The 18,633-nt window shown below is 63.6% G+C and overlaps 2 protein-coding genes across 2 annotated transcripts in view; one reads left to right on the top strand and one right to left on the bottom strand.

Moving 5' to 3' along the window:
• The window catches only part of PRR12 (proline rich 12), a 39,707-nt gene extending 28,326 nt beyond the window's left edge, over positions 1 to 11,381 (top strand). Inside the window, exons 8-14 of the mRNA XM_082299757.1 lie at positions 1,131 to 1,261; positions 2,647 to 2,984; positions 4,922 to 5,047; positions 5,136 to 5,233; positions 6,060 to 6,188; positions 7,857 to 7,952; positions 10,214 to 11,381. Of these exons, the coding sequence (XP_082155883.1) occupies positions 1,131 to 1,261; positions 2,647 to 2,984; positions 4,922 to 5,047; positions 5,136 to 5,233; positions 6,060 to 6,188; positions 7,857 to 7,952; positions 10,214 to 10,354 (1,059 nt within the window). The 3' untranslated portion in view covers positions 10,355 to 11,381. The remainder of the gene's footprint in view (positions 1 to 1,130; positions 1,262 to 2,646; positions 2,985 to 4,921; positions 5,048 to 5,135; positions 5,234 to 6,059; positions 6,189 to 7,856; positions 7,953 to 10,213) is intronic.
• A 4,455-nt stretch (positions 11,382 to 15,836) lies between these two features.
• Positions 15,837 to 18,633, bottom strand: part of MYBPC2 (myosin binding protein C2) — a 44,914-nt gene continuing 42,117 nt past the window's right edge. Inside the window, exons 27-30 of the mRNA XM_082299798.1 lie at positions 18,081 to 18,217; positions 17,306 to 17,492; positions 16,428 to 16,453; positions 15,837 to 15,956 (exon numbers count right to left, since the gene is read on the bottom strand). Of these exons, the coding sequence (XP_082155924.1) occupies positions 16,443 to 16,453; positions 17,306 to 17,492; positions 18,081 to 18,217 (335 nt within the window). The 3' untranslated portion in view covers positions 15,837 to 15,956; positions 16,428 to 16,442. The remainder of the gene's footprint in view (positions 15,957 to 16,427; positions 16,454 to 17,305; positions 17,493 to 18,080; positions 18,218 to 18,633) is intronic.

Genomic DNA, 18,633 nt, shown 5'->3' with positions numbered 1-18,633 from the left:
TTTTGGGGATATTTTGGGCTCCCCGGGTGGTTTTGGGGATATTTTGGGTCCCCGGGTGGGATTTTGGCTCCCCGGGTGTGATTTTGGGGGTATTTTGGCTCCCCGGGTGTGATTTTGGGGGTATTTTGGGCTCCCCGGGTGGGATTTTGGGTGTGATTTTGGGCTCCCCGGGTGTGATTTTGGGGGAATTTTGGCTCCCCGGGTGTGATTTTGGGGGAATTTTGGGCTCCCCGGGTGTGATTTTGGGGATATTTTGGCTCCCCGGGTGGGATTTTGGGGGTATTTTGGGCTCCCCGGGTGTGATTTTGGGGGTATTTTGGCTCCCCGGGTGGGATTTTGGGGGTATTTTGGGCTCCCCGGGTGTGATTTTGGGGGTATTTCGGCTCCCCGGGTGTGATTTTGGGGGTATTTTGGATCCCCGGGTGTGATTTTGGGGGTATTTTGGCTCCCCGGGTGTGATTTTGGGGGAATTTTGGGCTCCCCGGGTGTGATTTTGGGGATATTTTGGCTCCCCGGGTGGGATTTTGGGTGTGATTTCGGGGTCCCCGGGTGGGATTTTGGGCTCCCCGGGTGGGATTTTGGGGGTATTTCGGGCTCCCCGGGTGCGATTTTGGGGGGTATTTTGGGCTCCCCGGGTGTGATTTTGGGGTCCCCGGGTGTGATTTTGGGGATATTTTGGCTCCCCGGGTGTGATTTTGGGGGTATTTTGGCTCCCCGGGTGTGATTTTGGGGGTATTTTGGCTCCCCGGGTGTGATTTTGGGGGTATTTTGGGTCCCTGGGGGTATTTTGGGGGTATTTTGGGTCCCTGGGGGTATTTTGGGCTCCCCGGGTGTGATTTTGGGGGTATTTCGGCTCCCCGGGTGTGATTTTGGGGGTATTTTGGGTCCCTGGGGGTATTTTGGGCTCCCCGGGTGTGATTTTGGGGGTATTTTGGCTCCCCGGGTGTGATTTTGGGGGTATTTTGGGTCCCTGGGGGTATTTTGGGGGTATTTTGGGTCCCTGGGGGTATTTTGGGCTCCCCGGGTGTGATTTTGGGGGTATTTCGGCTCCCCGGGTGTGATTTTGGGGATATTTCGGCTCCCCGGGTGGTTTTGGGGTGCCCCTGAGCGCGTGGTGCCCCGCCCCGCAGTACCTGGGCTATTTCGGGGATGCCAAGCACCGCTACCAGCGCCTCTACGTCAAGTTCCTGGAGAACGTCAACAAGAAGGATTACGTGCGGGTGTGCTCGCGGAAACCCTGGCACCGGCCCCTGGCCCTCAGGTGCGGCGCCGCGGGGCACCTGGGGGCACCTGGGGGGCACCTGGGAGCACCTGGGCACACCTGGGAGCACACCTGGGGGTACCTGGGAGCACACCTGGAATCACCTGGGCACACCTGGGAGCACCTGGGGGTACCTGGGAGCACCTGGGCACACCTGGGGGTACCTGGGAGCACACCTGGAATCACCTGGGCACACCTGGGCACACCTGGGGACACCTGGAATCACCTGGGCACACCTGGGAGCACCTGGGGACAGCTGGGGGTACCTGGGCACACCTGGGGGTACCTGGGAGCACACCTGGGCACACCTGGAATCACCTGGGGGTACCTGGGGACAGCTGGGGGCACCTGGGGGCACCTGGGGACAGCTGGGGGCACCTGGGCACACCTGGAATCACCTGGGGCACACCTGGGGGCCCACCTGGGCACACCTGGAGCACACCTGGGCACACCTGGGGGCACCTGGGAGCATACCTGGGCACACCTGGGCACACCTGGAATCACCTGAGGGCACCTGGGGATACCTGGGGGCAGCTGGGGACATCTGGGTACACCTGGGGCTCACCTGGGGCACAGCTGGGGCACAGCTGGGGGCACCTGGGCACACCTGGGGCACACCTGGGGCACATCTGGAACCACCTTGGGTACCCCTGGGCACAGCTGGGCACACCTGGGGGTACCTGGGGACAGCTGAGGGCACTTTGGGGACACCTGGGGGCACCTGGGGGTACCTGGGGCACACCTGAGGGCACTTTGGGACACCCGGGGCACACCTGGGGACAGCTGGGCACACCTGGAATCACCTGGGGCACACCTGGGAGTAGCTGGGCACACACCTGGAAACACTTGGAATCACTTAGGCACACCTGGGCACACCTGGGGCACACCTGGGGCACACCTGGGGCAACTGGGGCACACCTGGGAGTACCTGGGGGTACCTGGGGCACACCTGGGAGTACCTGGGCACACCTGGGGCACACCTGGGGATACCTGGGCACACCTGGGAGTACCTGGGGCACATCTGGGCACACCTGGGGGTACCTGGGGCACACCTGGGAGTACCTGGGGCACACCTGGGAGTACCTGGGGGTACCTGGGGCACACCTGGGCACACCTGGGCACACCTGGGAGTACCTGGGCACACCTGGGGCACACCTGGGGCACACCTGGGCAGCACCCCCGAGCCTTCTGGGGGTTCCCCTTTTGTCCCCAATGTCCCCTCGGCGTGGGGGGAGGGGCTCCCATTGCCCCCCCCCCACCCCCTGAGCCGTTCCAATGGGGGGGGGGGGGAGGGGTCCTTGGGGACACTTTGTGGTGCCCCTCCCCCACCCCTCTGACCCCTCCCCCCCTTTTTTTTCCCCCCCTCCCCTCCCCCCCCCTTCAAGGAGGCAGAACCACCCCAAACCCAGCGCCCCCAAAGCCCCTCCCCCCCCCCCCAAAACGGACCCCCCCCCCGAAAAAGCCCCCAAAGCCGAGCGCCCCCCCAAAGCCGAGCGCCCCCCCAAAGCCGAAAGACCCCCCAGGAGCGACCCCCCCCTCCCCCAACCCCCCCCCGCGCCGGCCGCGGGGCCCCCCCGGGCCCCCCCCGGCCCCCCCCCCAAGGCCAAGGCCAAGCCCCCCAAGGTGAAGGCCGAGCCCCCCCCCAAGAAGAGGAAAAAGTGGCTCAAGGAGGCGGCGACGACGTCGGAGTCGGGCTCGAGCCCGGAGCCCCCGAGCGAGGAGGGTGAGAGGGGGGGGACAGCGGGGGGGGCACCCCGAAATCGGGGTGGGGGTGGGGGGGGCACCCCGAAATCGAAATGGGGGTGGGGGGGACCCCGGAATCGGAATGGGGGTGGGACAGCGGGGGGGGGCGCCCCGAAATCGGAATGGGACATAGGGGGGGTGGGGGGGCACCCCAGAACCAGGAGAGAGACCCCGAAACCAGGGGGAGACCCCGAAATCAAAATGGGGTGGGGGGGATGGGAGGGGCACCCCGAAATCGGAATGGGGGTGGGGGGATGGGGGAGCACCCCAGAACCAGGGGAGAGACCCCAAAATCAGAGGGAGACCCCGAAATCGAAATGAGGGTGGGGGGCACCCCGGAATCGGGGGGGGGGGGGCACCCCAAAATCCAAATGGGAGGGGGTGGGGGGGCACCCCAGAACCAGGGGAGAGACCCCAAAACCGGGGGGAGACCCCGAAATCAAAAGGGGGGGATGGAGGGGCACCCCGAAATCGGAATGGGGGGGGTGGGGGGCACCCCGGAACCGGGGGGGGACCCCGAAATAGAAATAGGGGCTGGGGGGGCACCCCAGAACCAAGGGAGAGACCCCAAAACCATTTTGGGGTCCCCGGGTGTGATTTTGGGGGTATTTTGGGTCCCTGGGGGTATTTCGGGATCCCCGGGTGTGATTTTGGGGGTATTTTGGGTCCCTGGGGGTATTTTGGGGACCCCGAAATCGAAATGGGGGTGGGGCGCACCCCGGAACCTGGGGTGGGCACCCCAAAACCGGGGGGGGGGACCCCGAAATTTGGGGGGCTTTGGGGGGGACCCCGAAATCAAAATGGGGGGATAGGGGAGACCCCGGAACTGGGGAGGGGCCCCCGAAATTTGGGGGGGCTGGGGGGGGGGGGTTCGGGCACCCCGAAATCGGAGAGGGGGCTGGGGGGGACCCCGAAATTTGGGGGGGTTTTGGAGGAGTTTAGGGGGAGACCCTGAAATTTGGGGGAGTTTTGAGGGGAGACCCCAAATTTGGGAGGGGTTTTGGGGGGGCCACAACACCTGGAGTGGTTCGAGGGGGTTTTGGGGTGAGTTTTGGGCTCACCCCAAAATTTGGGAGGGGGATTTGGGGGGGGGGGGGGGGGAAATCGGGTGGAGTTTTGGGGAGAGATTCCTGAAGGGTTTTTTGGGGGGGGGACCCCAAAATTCGGGAGCGTTCCGAGGGTGAATTTGGGGTGTTCGGGGCTGATTTTTTGGGGTGTCCCTGAAGATTTTGGGGTCTCTGAGGGGTTTTTTTGGGGGGTCCCTGATGATTTGGGAGGGTCTTGGGACGTTTTTTGGGGACCCTGGAGGGAACACCCCAAAATTTGGGGGGTTTTTGGGGGGTCCCTGAGGGGGGAAGTTGGGACACCCCCCCCATTCCCCTTTAAGGGGGCGTGGCCTCCTGTGGGGGCACTGAGGGGGCGTGGCTTTGCCCATATATGGCGCTGTGGGGCGGGGCTTGTTTCCCGGCTCCTATTGGATGTTGTAAAGGGGCGTGGCTTTGATGGGCGTGGCGTGTGTGAGGGGGGCGTGGCTTCCACTTAAAGGCGCCGCCTCCCACAAAACTCGGGGGGGGGGGGATTTTGAGGAGGGGGCTTTTGTGGGCGGGGCTACGCGGGAAGGGCGTGGCTTTCATTTAAAGGGGCCGCGCTCCTTTTTCAATCCACACCGCGGGGAAGGGATTTTGGAGGAGGGGTCTGGGCGTGCCCCTCCCCCTCTTAAAGGGGCCGCGCTCCTTTTTCAATCCACACCGTGGGGAAGGGATTTTGGAGGAGGGGTCTGGGCGTGCCCCTCCCTCCTCTTAAAGGGGCCGCGCTCCTTTTTCAATCCACACCGCGGGGAAGGGATTTTGGAGGAGGGGCAGGGGAGGGGTCTGGGCGTGCCCCTCCCCCCCCTCTTAAAGGGGCCGCGTCCCGCAGAGCGGGCCCCGCCCGGGCGGGTGCTGAACACGCGCGCCATGAAGGAGATGTACCGCAGCTACGTGGAGATGCTCGTCAGCACCGCCCTGGACCCCGACATGATCCAGGCCCTGGAGGACACCAACGGTGAGCCAGGACCCTCCCCACACCCCTCGGAGACCCCCCCAGGACCCCCCCCGCCCCCCAATAACGCCCCCGCTCCCCCCCCCCCCAGATGAGCTGTACCTGCCCCCCATGCGCAAAATCGACGGGATCCTCAACGACCACAAGAAGAAGGTGCTGAAGAGGGTGACGCTGAACCCCAGCCTGCAGGTGAGGGGGTGGGCGGCTGGGGAGGGGGCTGGGGGCATCCTGGGGAGGGGGCTGGGGGGCTGGGGAGGGGGCTGGGGCCATCCTGGGAAGGGATCTGTGGGGCTGGGGGAGGGGGAAGTGTGGGGCTGAGGAGGGGGCTGGGGGGCTGAGGAGGGGTCTGGGGGACTGGGGGGGCTGGGGAGGGGACTGGGGGGCTGGGGGCATCCTGGGAAGGGATCTGTGGGGTCTGGGGGAGGGGGCAGTGGGGGGCTGGGGGGTCTGGGGAGGGAGCAGTGGGGGGCTGGGGGGTCTGGGGAGGGGTCTGTGGGGTCTGGGGGAGGGGGTTCTGGGGGGCTGTGGGGTCTGGGGGAGGGGGCAGTGTGGGGCTGGGGGGTCTGGGGAGGGGCAGTCTGGGCCTGAGGGGGGGATCTGAGGGGATCTATGGGGCTGGGGGGGCTCTATGGGGCCAAAGAGGGATCTGGGGGGGTTCTGTGGGGCTGAGGGGGCTCTGTAGGGCTGGGGGGGCTCTATGGGGCCAGAAGGGATCTGAGGGGGCTTTATGGGGCTGAGGGGGCTCTATGGGGCTGGGGGGGCTCTATGGGGCCAGAAGGGATCTGAGGGGGCTTTATGGGGCTGCGGGGGCTCTATGGGGCCGGAAGGGATCTGAGGGGGCTCTATGGGGCTGAGGGGGCTCTATGGGGCTGGGGGGGCTCTATGGGGCCAGGGAGGGGATCTGAGTGGGCTCTATGGGGCTGGGGGGGCTCTATGGGGCCGGAAGGGTCGATCTGTGGGGCTGCCGAGGCCGGGGGGGCTCAGGTGAGGCCGAGGGTGACGCGGGGCCCCCCAGGAGGCCCTGCACACCTTCCCGCAGCTGCACGCCGAGCCCGGCGAGTCCCTGGTGAAGCTGCGCCCCGGGGGGGACCCCTACAACCGCAAGACCCTCAGCAAGGTCAAGAGGAGCGTGGGCAAACCCCAGGTAAGGGGGGGGGTCTGGGGGGGGGGTCCTACGGGGGGTTAGGGGTCAACAGAGGGGTCCCAGGGGGTCTGGGGGGGGGTCCCACGGGGGGTTGGGGGTCTCTAGAGGGGTCCCAGAGGGGCTTGGGGGTCACTAGAGGGGCTTGGGGGTCACTAGAGGGGTCCCAGAGGGGCTTGGGGGTCACTAGAGGGGCTTGGGGGTCACTAGAGGAGTCCCAGGGGGTCTGGGGGGGGGTCCCACGGGGGGTTGGGGGTCACTAGAGGGGTCCTGGGGGTCACTAGAGGGGTCCCAGGGGTGTCCTGGGCATCATGGGAGGGGTCCCAAAAGGTTCTGGGGGTCACTAGAGGGGTCCCAGAGGGGCTTGGGGGTCACTAGAGAGGTCCTGGGGGTCACTAGAGGAGTCTCAGAGGGTTCTGGGGGTCACTAGAGGAGTTTTGGGGGTCACTAGAGGGGTTTTGGGCATCACTAGAGGGGTCCCAGAGGGTCTTGGGGGGCAGTAGAGGGGTCCCAGAGGGGCTTGGGGGTCATGGGAGAGGTCCCAGGGGTGTCCTGGGGGTCACTAGAGGGGTCCCAGAGGGTCCTGGAAGGGTCCCACGGAGGGTTGGGGGTCAACAGAGGGGTCTTAGAGAGTCCTGGGGGTCATGGGAGGGGTCCCAGGGGGTCCTGGGGGTCACTAGAGGGGCTTGGGGGTCACTAGAGAGGTCCTGGGGGTCACTAGAGGGGTCTCAGAGGGGCTTGGGGGTCACTAGAGGGGTTTTAGGGGTCATTAGAGGGGTCCCAGGGGGTCCTGGGGGGGTCCCACGGAGGGTTGGGGGTCACTAGAGGGGTCCCAGAGGGTCCTGGGGGTCACTAGAGGAGTCCTGGGGGTCACTAGAGGGGTCCCAGGGGTATCCTGGGCATCATGGGAGGGGTCCCAAAAGGTTCTGGGGGTCACTAGAGGGGTCCCAGAGGGGCTTGGGGGTCACTAGAGAGGTCCTGGGGGTCACTAGAGGAGTCTCAGAGGGTTCTGGGGGTCACTAGAGGGGTTTTGGGCATCACTAGAGGGGTCCCAGAGGGTCTTGGGGGGCAGTAGAGGGGTCTCAGAGGGGCTTGGGGGTCACTAGAGGGGTTTTGGGGGTCATTAGAGGGGTCCCAGGGGGTCCTGGGGGGGTCCCACGGGGGGTTGGGGGTCACTAGAGGGGTCTCAGAGGGGCTTGGGGGTCACTAGAGGGGTTTTGGGGGTCACTAGAGGGGTCCCAGAGGGTCCTGGGGGTCACTAGAGGAGTTTTGGGGGTCATTAGAGGGGTCCCAGGGGTCACTAGAGGGGTCTCAGAGGGTCCTGGGGGTCACTGGAAGGGTCCCAGGTGGGTTTTGGGGGTCCCTAGAGGGGTCCCAGAGGTGTTGGCTGGGATTTGGGGGAGTCCTGGGGGGTCCCGGGGTTGTTGGGGGGTCCCTGGTGGTCCCTGGTGGTCCTGGGGGTCCCAGGGGTCCCTGGTGGTCCCTGGTGGTCCCGGGGGTCCCAGGGGTCCCTGGTGGTTCCGGGGGGTCCCTGGTGGTCCTGGGGTTGTTGGGTGGTCCCTGGTGGTCCCTGGTGGTTCTGGGGGGTCCCGGGGGTCCCAGGGTTGTTGGGTGGTCCCTGGTGGTCCCGGGGGGTCCCTGGTGGTCCCTGATCCCCCTGTGCCCCCCCAGGAGTTCAAGGTGGAGGTGGAGAAGTCGTTCCTGTACACGCTCTACCACTCCCTGCACCACTACAAGTACCACACCTTCCTGCGCTGCAAGGACGAGGTGAGCGCGCCCGGGCCACCGCCCGGGCCACCTGGGCCACCGCCCGGGCCACCGCCCGGGCCACCTGGGCTACCCCCATCACCTGGGCTACCTGGGCCACCCCCTGTCACCTAAGCCACCGCCCGGCCCACCTGTGCTACCCCCCATCACCTGGGCCATCTGGGCCACCGCCCAGGCCACCTGGGCTACCCCCCATCACCTGGGCCACCTGGGCCACCGCCCAGGCCACCTGGGCCACTCCCATCACCTGGGCCACCCCCTGTCACCTGGGCTACCTGGGCCACTCCCATCACCTGGGCCACCCCCTGTCACCTGAGCCACCTGGGCCACTCCCATCACCTGGGCTACCTGGGCCACCCCCTGTCACCTGGGCTACCTGGGCCTTCTGGGCCACCCCGTCACCTGAGCCACCTGGGCCAGTCCCATCACCTGGGCCACCTGGGCCACTCCCATCACCTGGGCCACCACTGCGTCACCAGGGCCACCCCCTGTCACCTGGGCTACCTGGGCCACCACCCTGTCACCTGGGCCACCCCCTGTCACCTGGGTCACCTGGGCCACCTCCCCATCACCTGGGCCACTGCCATCACCTGGGCCACTGCCCTGTCACCTGGGCCACCCCCCTTTCAGTCTCCAGGGCCACCTTGGCCACTTGTGTCACGTGCCTCCCACGCCCTCGTGGTGACCGTTGTGGTGGTCACTTCACCACAGTGCCCATCCCCCTCCTGGTGGTCATCCCATTGTTTGTCCTCGCCATCGTGTTGGCCCCTTTCTGGTGGCCTTGGCGTTGACCATCCCCTCCGTAGTGGCCACACGTTGACCACCTTGTCCATCCCACTGACCATCCCCTCCATGCCGGCCGTGGCACTGACCATCTCCTCCGTGGTAGCCACGGTGTTGACCATTCTCCCTCTCCCACTTACCATTCCCTCCATGCCAGCCATGGCACTGACCATCCCGTCTGTGGTGGCCACGCACTGACCCTTGTCTCTATGCTGTTGACCATCCCCTCTATGGTAGCCATGGCATTGACCATCCCCTCCATGGTAGCCATGGCATTGACCATTCTCTGCATCCCACTGACCATCCTCTCCATGGTAGCCATGGCACTGACCATCCTCTCTGTGGTAGCCATGGCATTGACCATTCTCTCTATCCCACTGACCATCCTCTCCATGGTAGCCATGGCATTGACCATCCCCTCCATGGTAGCCATGGCATTGACCATCCCCTCCATGGTAGCCATAGCACTGACCATCCTCTCTGTGGTAGCCATGGCATTGACCATTCTCCTCCTCCCACTGACCATCCCCTCCATGGTAGCCATGGCACTGACCATCCCCTCCATGGTAGCCATGGCATTGACCAATCGCCCTATCCCACTGACCATCCTCTCCATGGTAGCCATGGCACTGACCATCCTCTCTGTGGTAGCCATGGCACTGACCATTCCCTCCATCCCACTGACCATCCTCTCCATGGTAGCCATGGCACTGACCATCCTCTCTGTGGTAGCCATGGCACTGACCATTCTCTCCATCCCACTGACCATCTCCTCCATGGTAGCCATGTCACTGACCATTCTCTCCATCCCACTGACCATCCCCTCCATGGTAGCCATGGCACTGATTATCCCCTCCATGGTAGCCATGGCGTTGACCAATCGCCCTATCCCACTGACCATCCTCTCCATGGTAGCCATGGCATTGACCATCCTCTCCATGGTAGCCATCTCATTGACCATTCTCCCCATTCCACTGACCATCCTCTCCATGGTAGCCATGGCACTGACCATCCCCTCCATGGTAGCCATGGCATTGACCAATCACCCTATCCCACTGACCATCCTCTCCATGGTAGCCATGGCACTGACCATCCTCTCTGTGGTAGCCATGGCATTGACCATTCTCTCTATCCCACTGACCATCCCCTCCATGGTAGCCATGGCACTGACCATCCTCTCCATGGTAGCCATGGCATTGACCATCCTCTCCATGGTAGCCATCTCATTGACCATTCTCCCCATTCCACTGACCATCCCCTCCATGGTGACCGTACACTGACCATCCTCTCCATGGTGGCCACTCCCACTGGCTCTGGCCGCTCCCGCCTTTAGTGGCCGCTCCCGCTGGCTCTGGCCGCTCCCACCATCGGTGGCCGCTCTGGCCGCTCCCACTGGCGCTGGCCGCTCCTGCTGGCCGCTCCCGCCGTCGGTGGCCACTGCGGCCGGCGGTGGCTGAGCCGTGGCCGTGTCCCCGCAGACGACGGCGATCGAGGGCCGCGCCGAGGACCTGGGGCAGGAGGAGGTGGTGCAGCGCTGCATGCGCAACCAGCCCTGGCTCGAGCGCCTCTTCGACTCCTTCAGCGACCTCCTGGCCCAGGCGCGGGCCAAGTGCGCCTGACCCCCCCCAAAAAACGGGGACCCCCCCCCAAAAAAACGGGGTGACGCCCCCGGAACCGCGCGGGGACACCCCCAGGACGAGGACTGAGCCTCCCTCCCGCCATGTGGATGTGGGAGGGGGGGGGGGAACACCTGGACTCCACACCCCCCCCCCCCCCGGGGCACCCCAAAATATGAGGGGACCCCCCCCCCCCCAAAAAAAAAAAACCGGGAGTGCCCCAAAATGTGGGGGGACACCCCTGGGAAAGGGGGGGCAGCTCTGGGAGAAGGACCCTGAGGCTCCTGCGGTGGGGGGGGGGATGGGGATGGAGCACCCCCAAAACGCCCCCCTCCCCCCTGGAGGGCACCCCGAAACACAGGGGGATCCCCCAAAATTCCCAAAAACCATGGGCGGGGGGGCACCCCCAAAGGAGGGGGACTGGGACAGGCTCCCCCAAGGAACGGAAACCCCCCCGAATTGGGGACACCCCAAAAACGGGGTTGGATCCCCCCCAAAAACGGGGACACCCCTGGGGGGGGCCGGGGCCACCCCAAAAACGGGGGCGGATCCCCCCCCAAAAATGGGGACACCCCAAAAACGGGGGCGGATCCCCCCCCAAAAACGGGGACACCCCAAAAACGGGGACACCCCTGGGGGGGCCGGGGCCACCCCAAAAACGGGGTTGGATCCCCCCCCAAAAACGGGGACACCCCAAAAACGGGGTTGGATCCCCCCCAAAAATGGGGCCACCCCAAAAACGGGGTTGGATCCCCCCCAAAAACGGGGACACCCCAAAAACGGGGGCGGCTCTGGGGGAAACCCCACTCCTGACAGACTTGGGGACCCCCCCCCTCCCCCAAAAATGAGGGACCCACACCCACTCGGAGACCCCCCCCCCTTTTTTGGGGACAGTCCCCCCCCCCCCCCACATTCGGAGTCCCCCCAGAATTGGGGGCACCCCCTTATTAGCGCCCCTCCCCCCCCCCAAACAGGGGGCTGTGTGCCCCCTCCCCCTCTTATTTTTGGGGTGGGGGTCAGAAGCTTTTGGGAACCCCCCCCCCCTCCCCCCAGGGAAAAAAAAAAAGGGGGTGTCCTCAACCCCTCCCCCCACCCCAAAAAAAGGGAGGTTCCCCCACCCCCCACCCCCCAAAAATCCCCCCCCCCCGGCGGAGCCCCCCCCCCTATTTATATATATGTATAAATGTCTATTAGCAGCCCGGGGGGGCCGATTTTGGGGAGGGGGTCCCTCATTTTGGGGGAGGGGAAGAAAGGGGACCCCAAACACCTTGGGGTCCCCCCCAGGCAGCCAACAGGGTTATTTTGGGGGGGGGGGTGTCCCCCAATTCCCCCCCCCCCCCCCGCCACCCAACCGGGACCACCCCTCGCCACCCCCCCTCCCCCCCCCCGAGGGGAACCTGTACATAAATTTTAGGGGGGGGGGGAGGTGCCAGGGGGATGAAAAATGGGGGGAGGGGGCCCAAAGGGTGGGGGGGGGGGTCCCCAAAATCACCATCAGCCCCCCCCGCCCCCCCCCCAGCTATTTATTGCCAAGTTCCCCCCCCCCCCCCCACCACACCCCGGATGGATTTTTTGGGGGGGGGGTGGGGTTTAAAAGGGAGGGGACCCCCCCTGGGATTTTGGGGCCTCCTCTGGGGTTTTGGTTTTTTTTTTTTTTTGGGGGGGGGTGGGGTGGGGGGGGTTGGGAGGACCCCTCCCCCCCCTTTATTCGTCCCCCCTCCCCGGGATTTTTTGGGGGGGGGGGCTGTAAATAGTGTATATGGTCAAAGTCTCTATGTATCATATTGTATTTGCCCCCCTCCCCCACCCCACCCCCCACCTCGGGGGTCGCATTTGCCCCCCCCCCCCCCCCCCCCGGGGGCAGTTCCCCATCCCCCTCCCCTCCCCCCCCCCCCCGGGGCATTTATACCCCCCCTCCCCCTCCTCAATTTGCCCCTCCCCCCTCCCCCTCAAGGTGTCCACCACACCACCCCTCCCCCCACCGAGGGAGGGGGGCGGGGGGGGGTTTTTTTGGGATTATTTGCCCTCCCCCCACCTTCTCCCCACCCCCTCCCCAATTTGGGGGGGGGGGGGGGAGGGGCTTCTCTCCTTTTTCCCCACCCCCTTTTTTTTTTTTTTTTTTTTTTTTTTGGTTAATTTCGGGGGTTTTTTTTAATTATTATTATAATTATTATTATATATATTGGGGGGATGGGGGGGCTCTCCCTCGCCCCTTCCCCTCCCCCCACCCCCAACCCGCGGGGTTTTTGGGGGGATGGGGGGGGGGGGGGGTTGGAGGGGCCCCCCCCCACCCCGTGCCCCCCCCCCCTTTTCTACGGTGTATCGTGACGGGCGTGTCGTGGGTGTTGCCGAGACCTTTTTATCGTTCCCGAGGCTCCGAGAGTTTTTTTGGGGGGGTTTTGGGGGGGTTTTGGGGGGGGGGCAGGACCCCTGATGGGGTCACGGTCACACGATTTTGGGGTGTGGGGGGGGGGGGTGTCACAATTTGGGAGGGGCTGCGGTTTCAGGGGTGGGGGGCGGCGTGGGAATGGGGTTTGGATTTTTGGGGGGGTTCCGTGAAGTTGGGGGTCTCGGGGTCAGGGGGGTTTTTTTTTGGGGGGGGGGTTTACAATTTGGGGGAGGTCTTGGAATGGGGAGTCACGTGACTTGGGAGGGTGGGAGACTCCCAAAACCCCCCTGGGACCCCCCCCAAACCCCCAAACCTCCTCTGGGCACCCCCCCACTCCCCTGGGACACCCCAAACCCTTCTCTGGGACCCCCCAGACCCCCAAACCTCCTCTGGCTGCCCCCACCCCCTGGGACCCCCCCAAATTCTTCTCTGGGACCCCCCGGACCCCCAAACCTCCTGTGGGCACCCCCCCACCCCCCTGGGACCCCCGGACCCCCAAACCTCCTCTGGCCGCCCCCACCCCCCTGTGACCCCCCCAAATTCTTCTCCGGGACCCCCCAACCCCTCACCCGGACCCCCAAACCTCCTCTGGGCACCCCCCCACTCCCCTGGGACCCCCCAAATTCTTCTCTGGGACCCCCCGGACCCCCAAACCTCCTCTGGCCGCCCCCACCCCTCTGGGACCCCCCCAAACTCCCCCAAAACTCCCGAACCCTGCCTGAACCTCCCCCCCTGGGACCACCCCCCCAAGCCCACCCAGACTCTCCCTGGGACCCCCCAATCCCCCTCCAGTGTCCCCCAAACACCCCCGAGCCCCCAACCCTCCCCCTCCTCAGCCCCCCGAATGCCCTTGGGGACACTCAGCCGCCTTCTGGAACACCTCGAAAAGCCCCCGGGACCCCCAAATCCAAAGGGGAGCCTCAACCTCCCTCCAGGATCCCCCAACCCCCGCACCTGGAACCTCTTGAGACCCCCAAACCTCCCCAGGGACCCCCAAATCCAAAGGGGAGCCTCAACCTCCCTCCAGGATCCCCCGACCCCCTCACCTGGAACCTCTTGAGACCCCCAAACCTCCCCAGGGACCCCCAAATCCAAAGGGGACCCTCAACCTTCCTCCAGGATCCCCCAACCATGGAACTACTGCAGACCCTCCCACTTGAGACCCCCAAACCACCCCAGGGACCCCCAAATCGATTGGGGACCCTCAACCTCCCTCCAGGATCCCCAGACCCCCTCACCTGGAACTACTGCAGACCCCCAAACCTCCCCAGGGACCCCCAAATCCAAAGGGGACCCTCAACCTTCCTCCAGGATCCCCCAACCATGGAACTACTGCAGACCCTCCCACTTGAGACCCCCAAACCACCCCAGGGACCCCCAAATCGATTGGGGACCCTCAACCTCCCTCCAGGATCCCCAGACCCCCTCACCTGGAACCACTGCAGACCCCCAAACCTCCCCAGGGACCCCCAAATCCAAAGGGGACCCTCAACCTTCCTCCAGGATCCCCAGACCCCCTCACCTGGAACCACTGCAGACCCCCAAACCTCCCCAGGGACCCCCAAATCCAAAGGGGACCCTCAACCTTCCTCCAGGATCCCCCAACCATGGAACTACTGCAGACCCTCCCACTTGAGACCCCCAAACCACCCCAGGGACCCCCAAATCGATTGGGGACCCTCAACCTTCCTCCAGGATCCCCCAACCATGGAACTACTGCAGAACCTCTCACTTGAGACCCCCAAACCACCCCAGGGAGCCCCAGTCCCAAGCTCATCCGTGATGGAGCTGCATGGCGTGGGGCCCTTGTCCCAGGGACCTGAGCCCACCTGTCCCTGTGTGCTGAGACCACCCGAGAACTGCGTGGGGAGAGCAGCTCGGGTTCCGAGCACACACAACTGTGTGATTGGAGATTTCCAACGGAGTGGGAAAGGCAGCACAGGAGCTGATAACTGGGACAGGAACAAACTCTGAGGGGAGTGGGCAAAGAGGGAAGCAGCCAAAGCAATGGTGCAAGGACTTGCTGTGGCCATGGCAGTGTTAAGGAACCGATCCAGTGTGAGCTTGTTGAGTCTCTCTGGGAGAACGTCCAAGGGCACAGATTTTAGCTGCTGGGACTGGAGCCCCCTCACAGCGGCGGCAGCTCCAGTGACCCAACGCGTCCCTGCTCCCACAGTCACACCAGGTTTCCTCACTGCTTCAAGCCCAGCCCTCCCCCGGGTGCCTGGGGGCTCTCCGGCCACTCTGGGGTCTCCCCCGGACACTTGAGACTGACCCCCACCCACCCACCCATCACTTACAGGTGCAGCCAGCGCCCGGCTGGGGTGGGGTGACCACAGGATGAGGTGAGGGGGGACAGTGAGAAGTGCAGGTGGGGAATGTGAGGGGGAAAATGGTGGGGAGTGTGAGGGGGAAAGGGAGGGAAAGGTGAGGGGAGAAAAGGGCGGGAAAGGTGAGGGGAGAAAAGGGCGGGAAACGTGAGGGGAGAAAAGGGCAGGAAACGTGAGGGGAGAAAAGGGCGGGAAACGTGAGGGGAGAAAAGGGCGGGAAACGTGAGGGGAGAAAAGGGCGGGAAACGTGAGGGGAGAAAGGGAGGGAAAGGTGAGGGGAGAAAAGGGCGGGAAAGGTGAGGGGAGAAAAGGGCGGGAAAGGTGAGGGGAGAAAAGGGCGGGAAACGTGAGGGGGGAAAAGGGCGGGAAACGTGAGGGGAGAAAACGGAGGGAAACGTGAGGGGGAAAAGGGAGGGAAACGTGAGGGGAGAAAAGGGAGGGAAAGGTGAGGGGAGAAAAGGGCGGGAAAGGTGAGGGGAGAAAAGGGCGGGAAAGGTGAGGGGGGAAAGGGAGGGAAAGGTGAGGGGAAAAGGGAGGGAAACGTGAGGGGAGAAAAGGGCGGGAAACGTGAGGGGGGAAAGGGAGGGAAAGGTGAGGGGAAAAGGGAGGGAAACGTGAGAGGAGAAAAGGCGAGAACCATGAGTGGAAAAAAGGCCAGGAAACACGAGGGGAAAAGAGAAGAAAACATGAAGTGAAATAGGTAGGAAATATGCTTCCCCACTTCCTCAGGTGCCCCCTCCCCAAAATGAAATGCAGAGTCCAGAGGGCTGCTCAAATACTTTATTTCTGGGGGGGCTCAGGGGGCCTTTGCCGCCTGCACCCTCTTCTTCCTCACCACCACGGGTTTCTGGCTGTGTAGGATGGCGCTGGCCCTGCACAGGGCAGCCTGGGGGTGGCACAGATGGGGGTCAGCACCCCAAAAGGATGGGTGAACCCCTCAAACATGACCACCCCAAAATCCACCCCACCAATTAAACACCCCCCATTAAAGACCCCCAAACTGAAGACGTCCTAATTAAACCTCCCGAAGTAAAGACCCCCAAATACAACGTCAAAGATCACTAGCTAACCCCCTCAATTAAAGACCCTCCAATTAACACCCCTAATTAGACCCCAAATTAAACAGCTCAGTTTAACCCCCCCAATTAAACCCCCCAAAGACACCCCAATTAAACCCACCAATTAAACCCCTCAATTAAAATGCCCCAACTAAACCCAAAGACCCCCCTCAAAGACCCCTCAATTAAACCCCCCAATTATCCCTCCCAATCAAACCCCCCAATTAAACCCCCTGATCAAACCCCCAATTAAGGCCCCTCTAATTAATGCCCCTCCCAATTAAGCCCTCCGCCCTCACCATTCTGTGTCGCCGTCACTGGGGCACTGTGGAGGGAGAGACACGAGTTGGGGGGGCTTCAGCTGCCCCCTCAGACCCCACGGTGCCCTCACCCCGTATCAGGGACCCCTCCCCAGCTATCACTGGCCCCCAAAAATGTTTTAGGAACCCCCTCAAGTCTTGGGGACCTTCCGAGGGTTTGGGGTGCCCCTTCTCCCCCCCTTTTTTCTTCATCCAGCACCTCCCCAGGTACCACAACCCCCATTCAATACCCCAGGGAAAAAGGGGGGGAAAGGTGAGGGGGGAAAAGGGAGGGAAATGTGAGGGGAAAAGGGAGGGAAAGGTGAGGGGGGAAAAGGGCGGGAAAGGTGAGGGGGGAAAAGGGAGGGAAAGGTGAGGGGAAAAGGGAGGGAAAGGTGAGGGGGGAAAAGGGAGGGAAAGATGAGGGGGGGAAAAGGGAGGGAAAGGTGAAGGGGGAAAAGGGAGGGAAAGGTGAGGGGGGAAAAGGGAGGGAAAGATGAGGGGGGGAAAAGGGAGGGAAAGGTGAAGGGGGAAAAGGGAAACGTGAGGGGGGAAAAGGGAGGGAAACGTGAGGGGGAAAAGGGAGGGAAAGATGAGGGGGGAAAAGGGAGGGAAACGTGAGGGGAAAAGAGAGGGAAAGATGAGGGGGGAAAAGGGAGGGAAAGGTGAAGGGGGAAAAGGGAGGGAAAGGTGAGGGGGGAAAAGGGTAAGAAATTTGAGGGGAAAAAGGGTGGGAAATGGGGAAAAGGGAGGGAAGTGTGAGGGGAGAAAAGGGAGGGAAAGGTGAGGGGAGAAAAGGGAGGGACTTTTTTTTTAGGGTTAGGGTTATTATTAGAGGTATTAACGACCTCTCCCCATATTTTGGGGAGCTCCCTCACCTCGGATTTCGAGCCGACACTCGGTCAGGGCCTCCCCCAGCTCGTTGACAGCCCGACAGGTGTAGGTGCCCCCGTCGAAGGGTCCCGGCTTGCGGATGAGGAGGGTCAGGACCCCCTGGCTGTGCCGGGCCAGGAACCTGGGGTCCTCCCCGATGGCCACCTGGTTCTTCATCCACACCACCTTGGGCTGGGAGGGACGCACACCTGGTCAGCTGAGTCCCGAAACGCACCCCAAAAACACCCACACCTGGCGCTGCACCCACAGCCCCACTGGGACACCCCAGAACCCCTCCCAGGACCCTGTCCCCCAGGTGAACCCCACACCTGCTTCTTCACCCACACCCCCTTGGGCTGGGAGGGACACACCTGGCCAGGTGACCCCCAGAATGAACCCCCAAAACACCCCAAGGAACCCCAAAATTCTCCACACTTGGGGATCGCCTGAATCCATCCCCGACTCACAGGGTGAGGGATCCTATTCTCACCTCAAAAACCCCTCAACACCCCCAAATCTCCACCCAACCCCCCTTATTTTGGGGGGAGAAGAGCCACGGGTACCCCAAAACCCACTCAGGACCCCCAAGCCCCCCCCAGGGACCCCCAAACCTCCATCTTCACTCCCCATCCCCTTCGGGTTGAGAACAGAGGAACAATTTGGGGGACCCCAAAACCCCTCCAGGACCCCAAATCTCCACCCAACCCCCTTGGGTTTTTTTTTGGGAGGGGGGGGAAGGGTCAGGGGTACCCCAAACTCCCCCCGAGGACCCCCCTGGACCTTGGGGTGCCCCCGCACGGCGCAGTTGAGGGCGGTGGAGTATCCGGCCACGGCCGTCCGATCCACCAGCGGCGTCAGGAACTGCGGGGCCGAGCGGAAATCGTGCTCCTGGTACTGGGGGGGCTTCAGCCGCAGCCCTGGGGGGGTCCCAGGAGGAGTTAGGGGTACCCCAAAATCCTTGGGGGTGGGGCAGTTGTTTGGGGGGACCCCTCAAATTAAGAGGGGGGGGGGACACACAAACGTTGGGGTGCCCCCCACAACCAGGGTGAGACCCCAATGTCTGGGGGACTCCCAAATGCCTCAAAACTCCTCAAAGCCCCTCCAATACTCCCCATTAAACCCCCAAATTAATCCCCCCCAATTAAAGACACCCCCAATTAACACCCCCACGCCAATTAAACCCCCCAAATGAAGCCCTCAATTACCCCCCTGATTTTGGGGTTTCCGCGTTGGGGATTCTGAGGGGGGTTTTGGGGATCACGAGGCCCCCACAGGTGCCCCCAAAACCCCCAGAAAAGACCCCAAATACCCAGAAAAGCCCCAAAACTCCCTG

Source organism: Coloeus monedula, assembly GCF_965178545.1.
Source record: "Coloeus monedula genome assembly, chromosome: 34".
NCBI lineage: Eukaryota > Metazoa > Chordata > Aves > Passeriformes > Corvidae > Coloeus > Coloeus monedula.
Note: the sequence above shows the minus strand (reverse complement) of the source record. Positions and strands in the feature narration are given on the sequence as shown.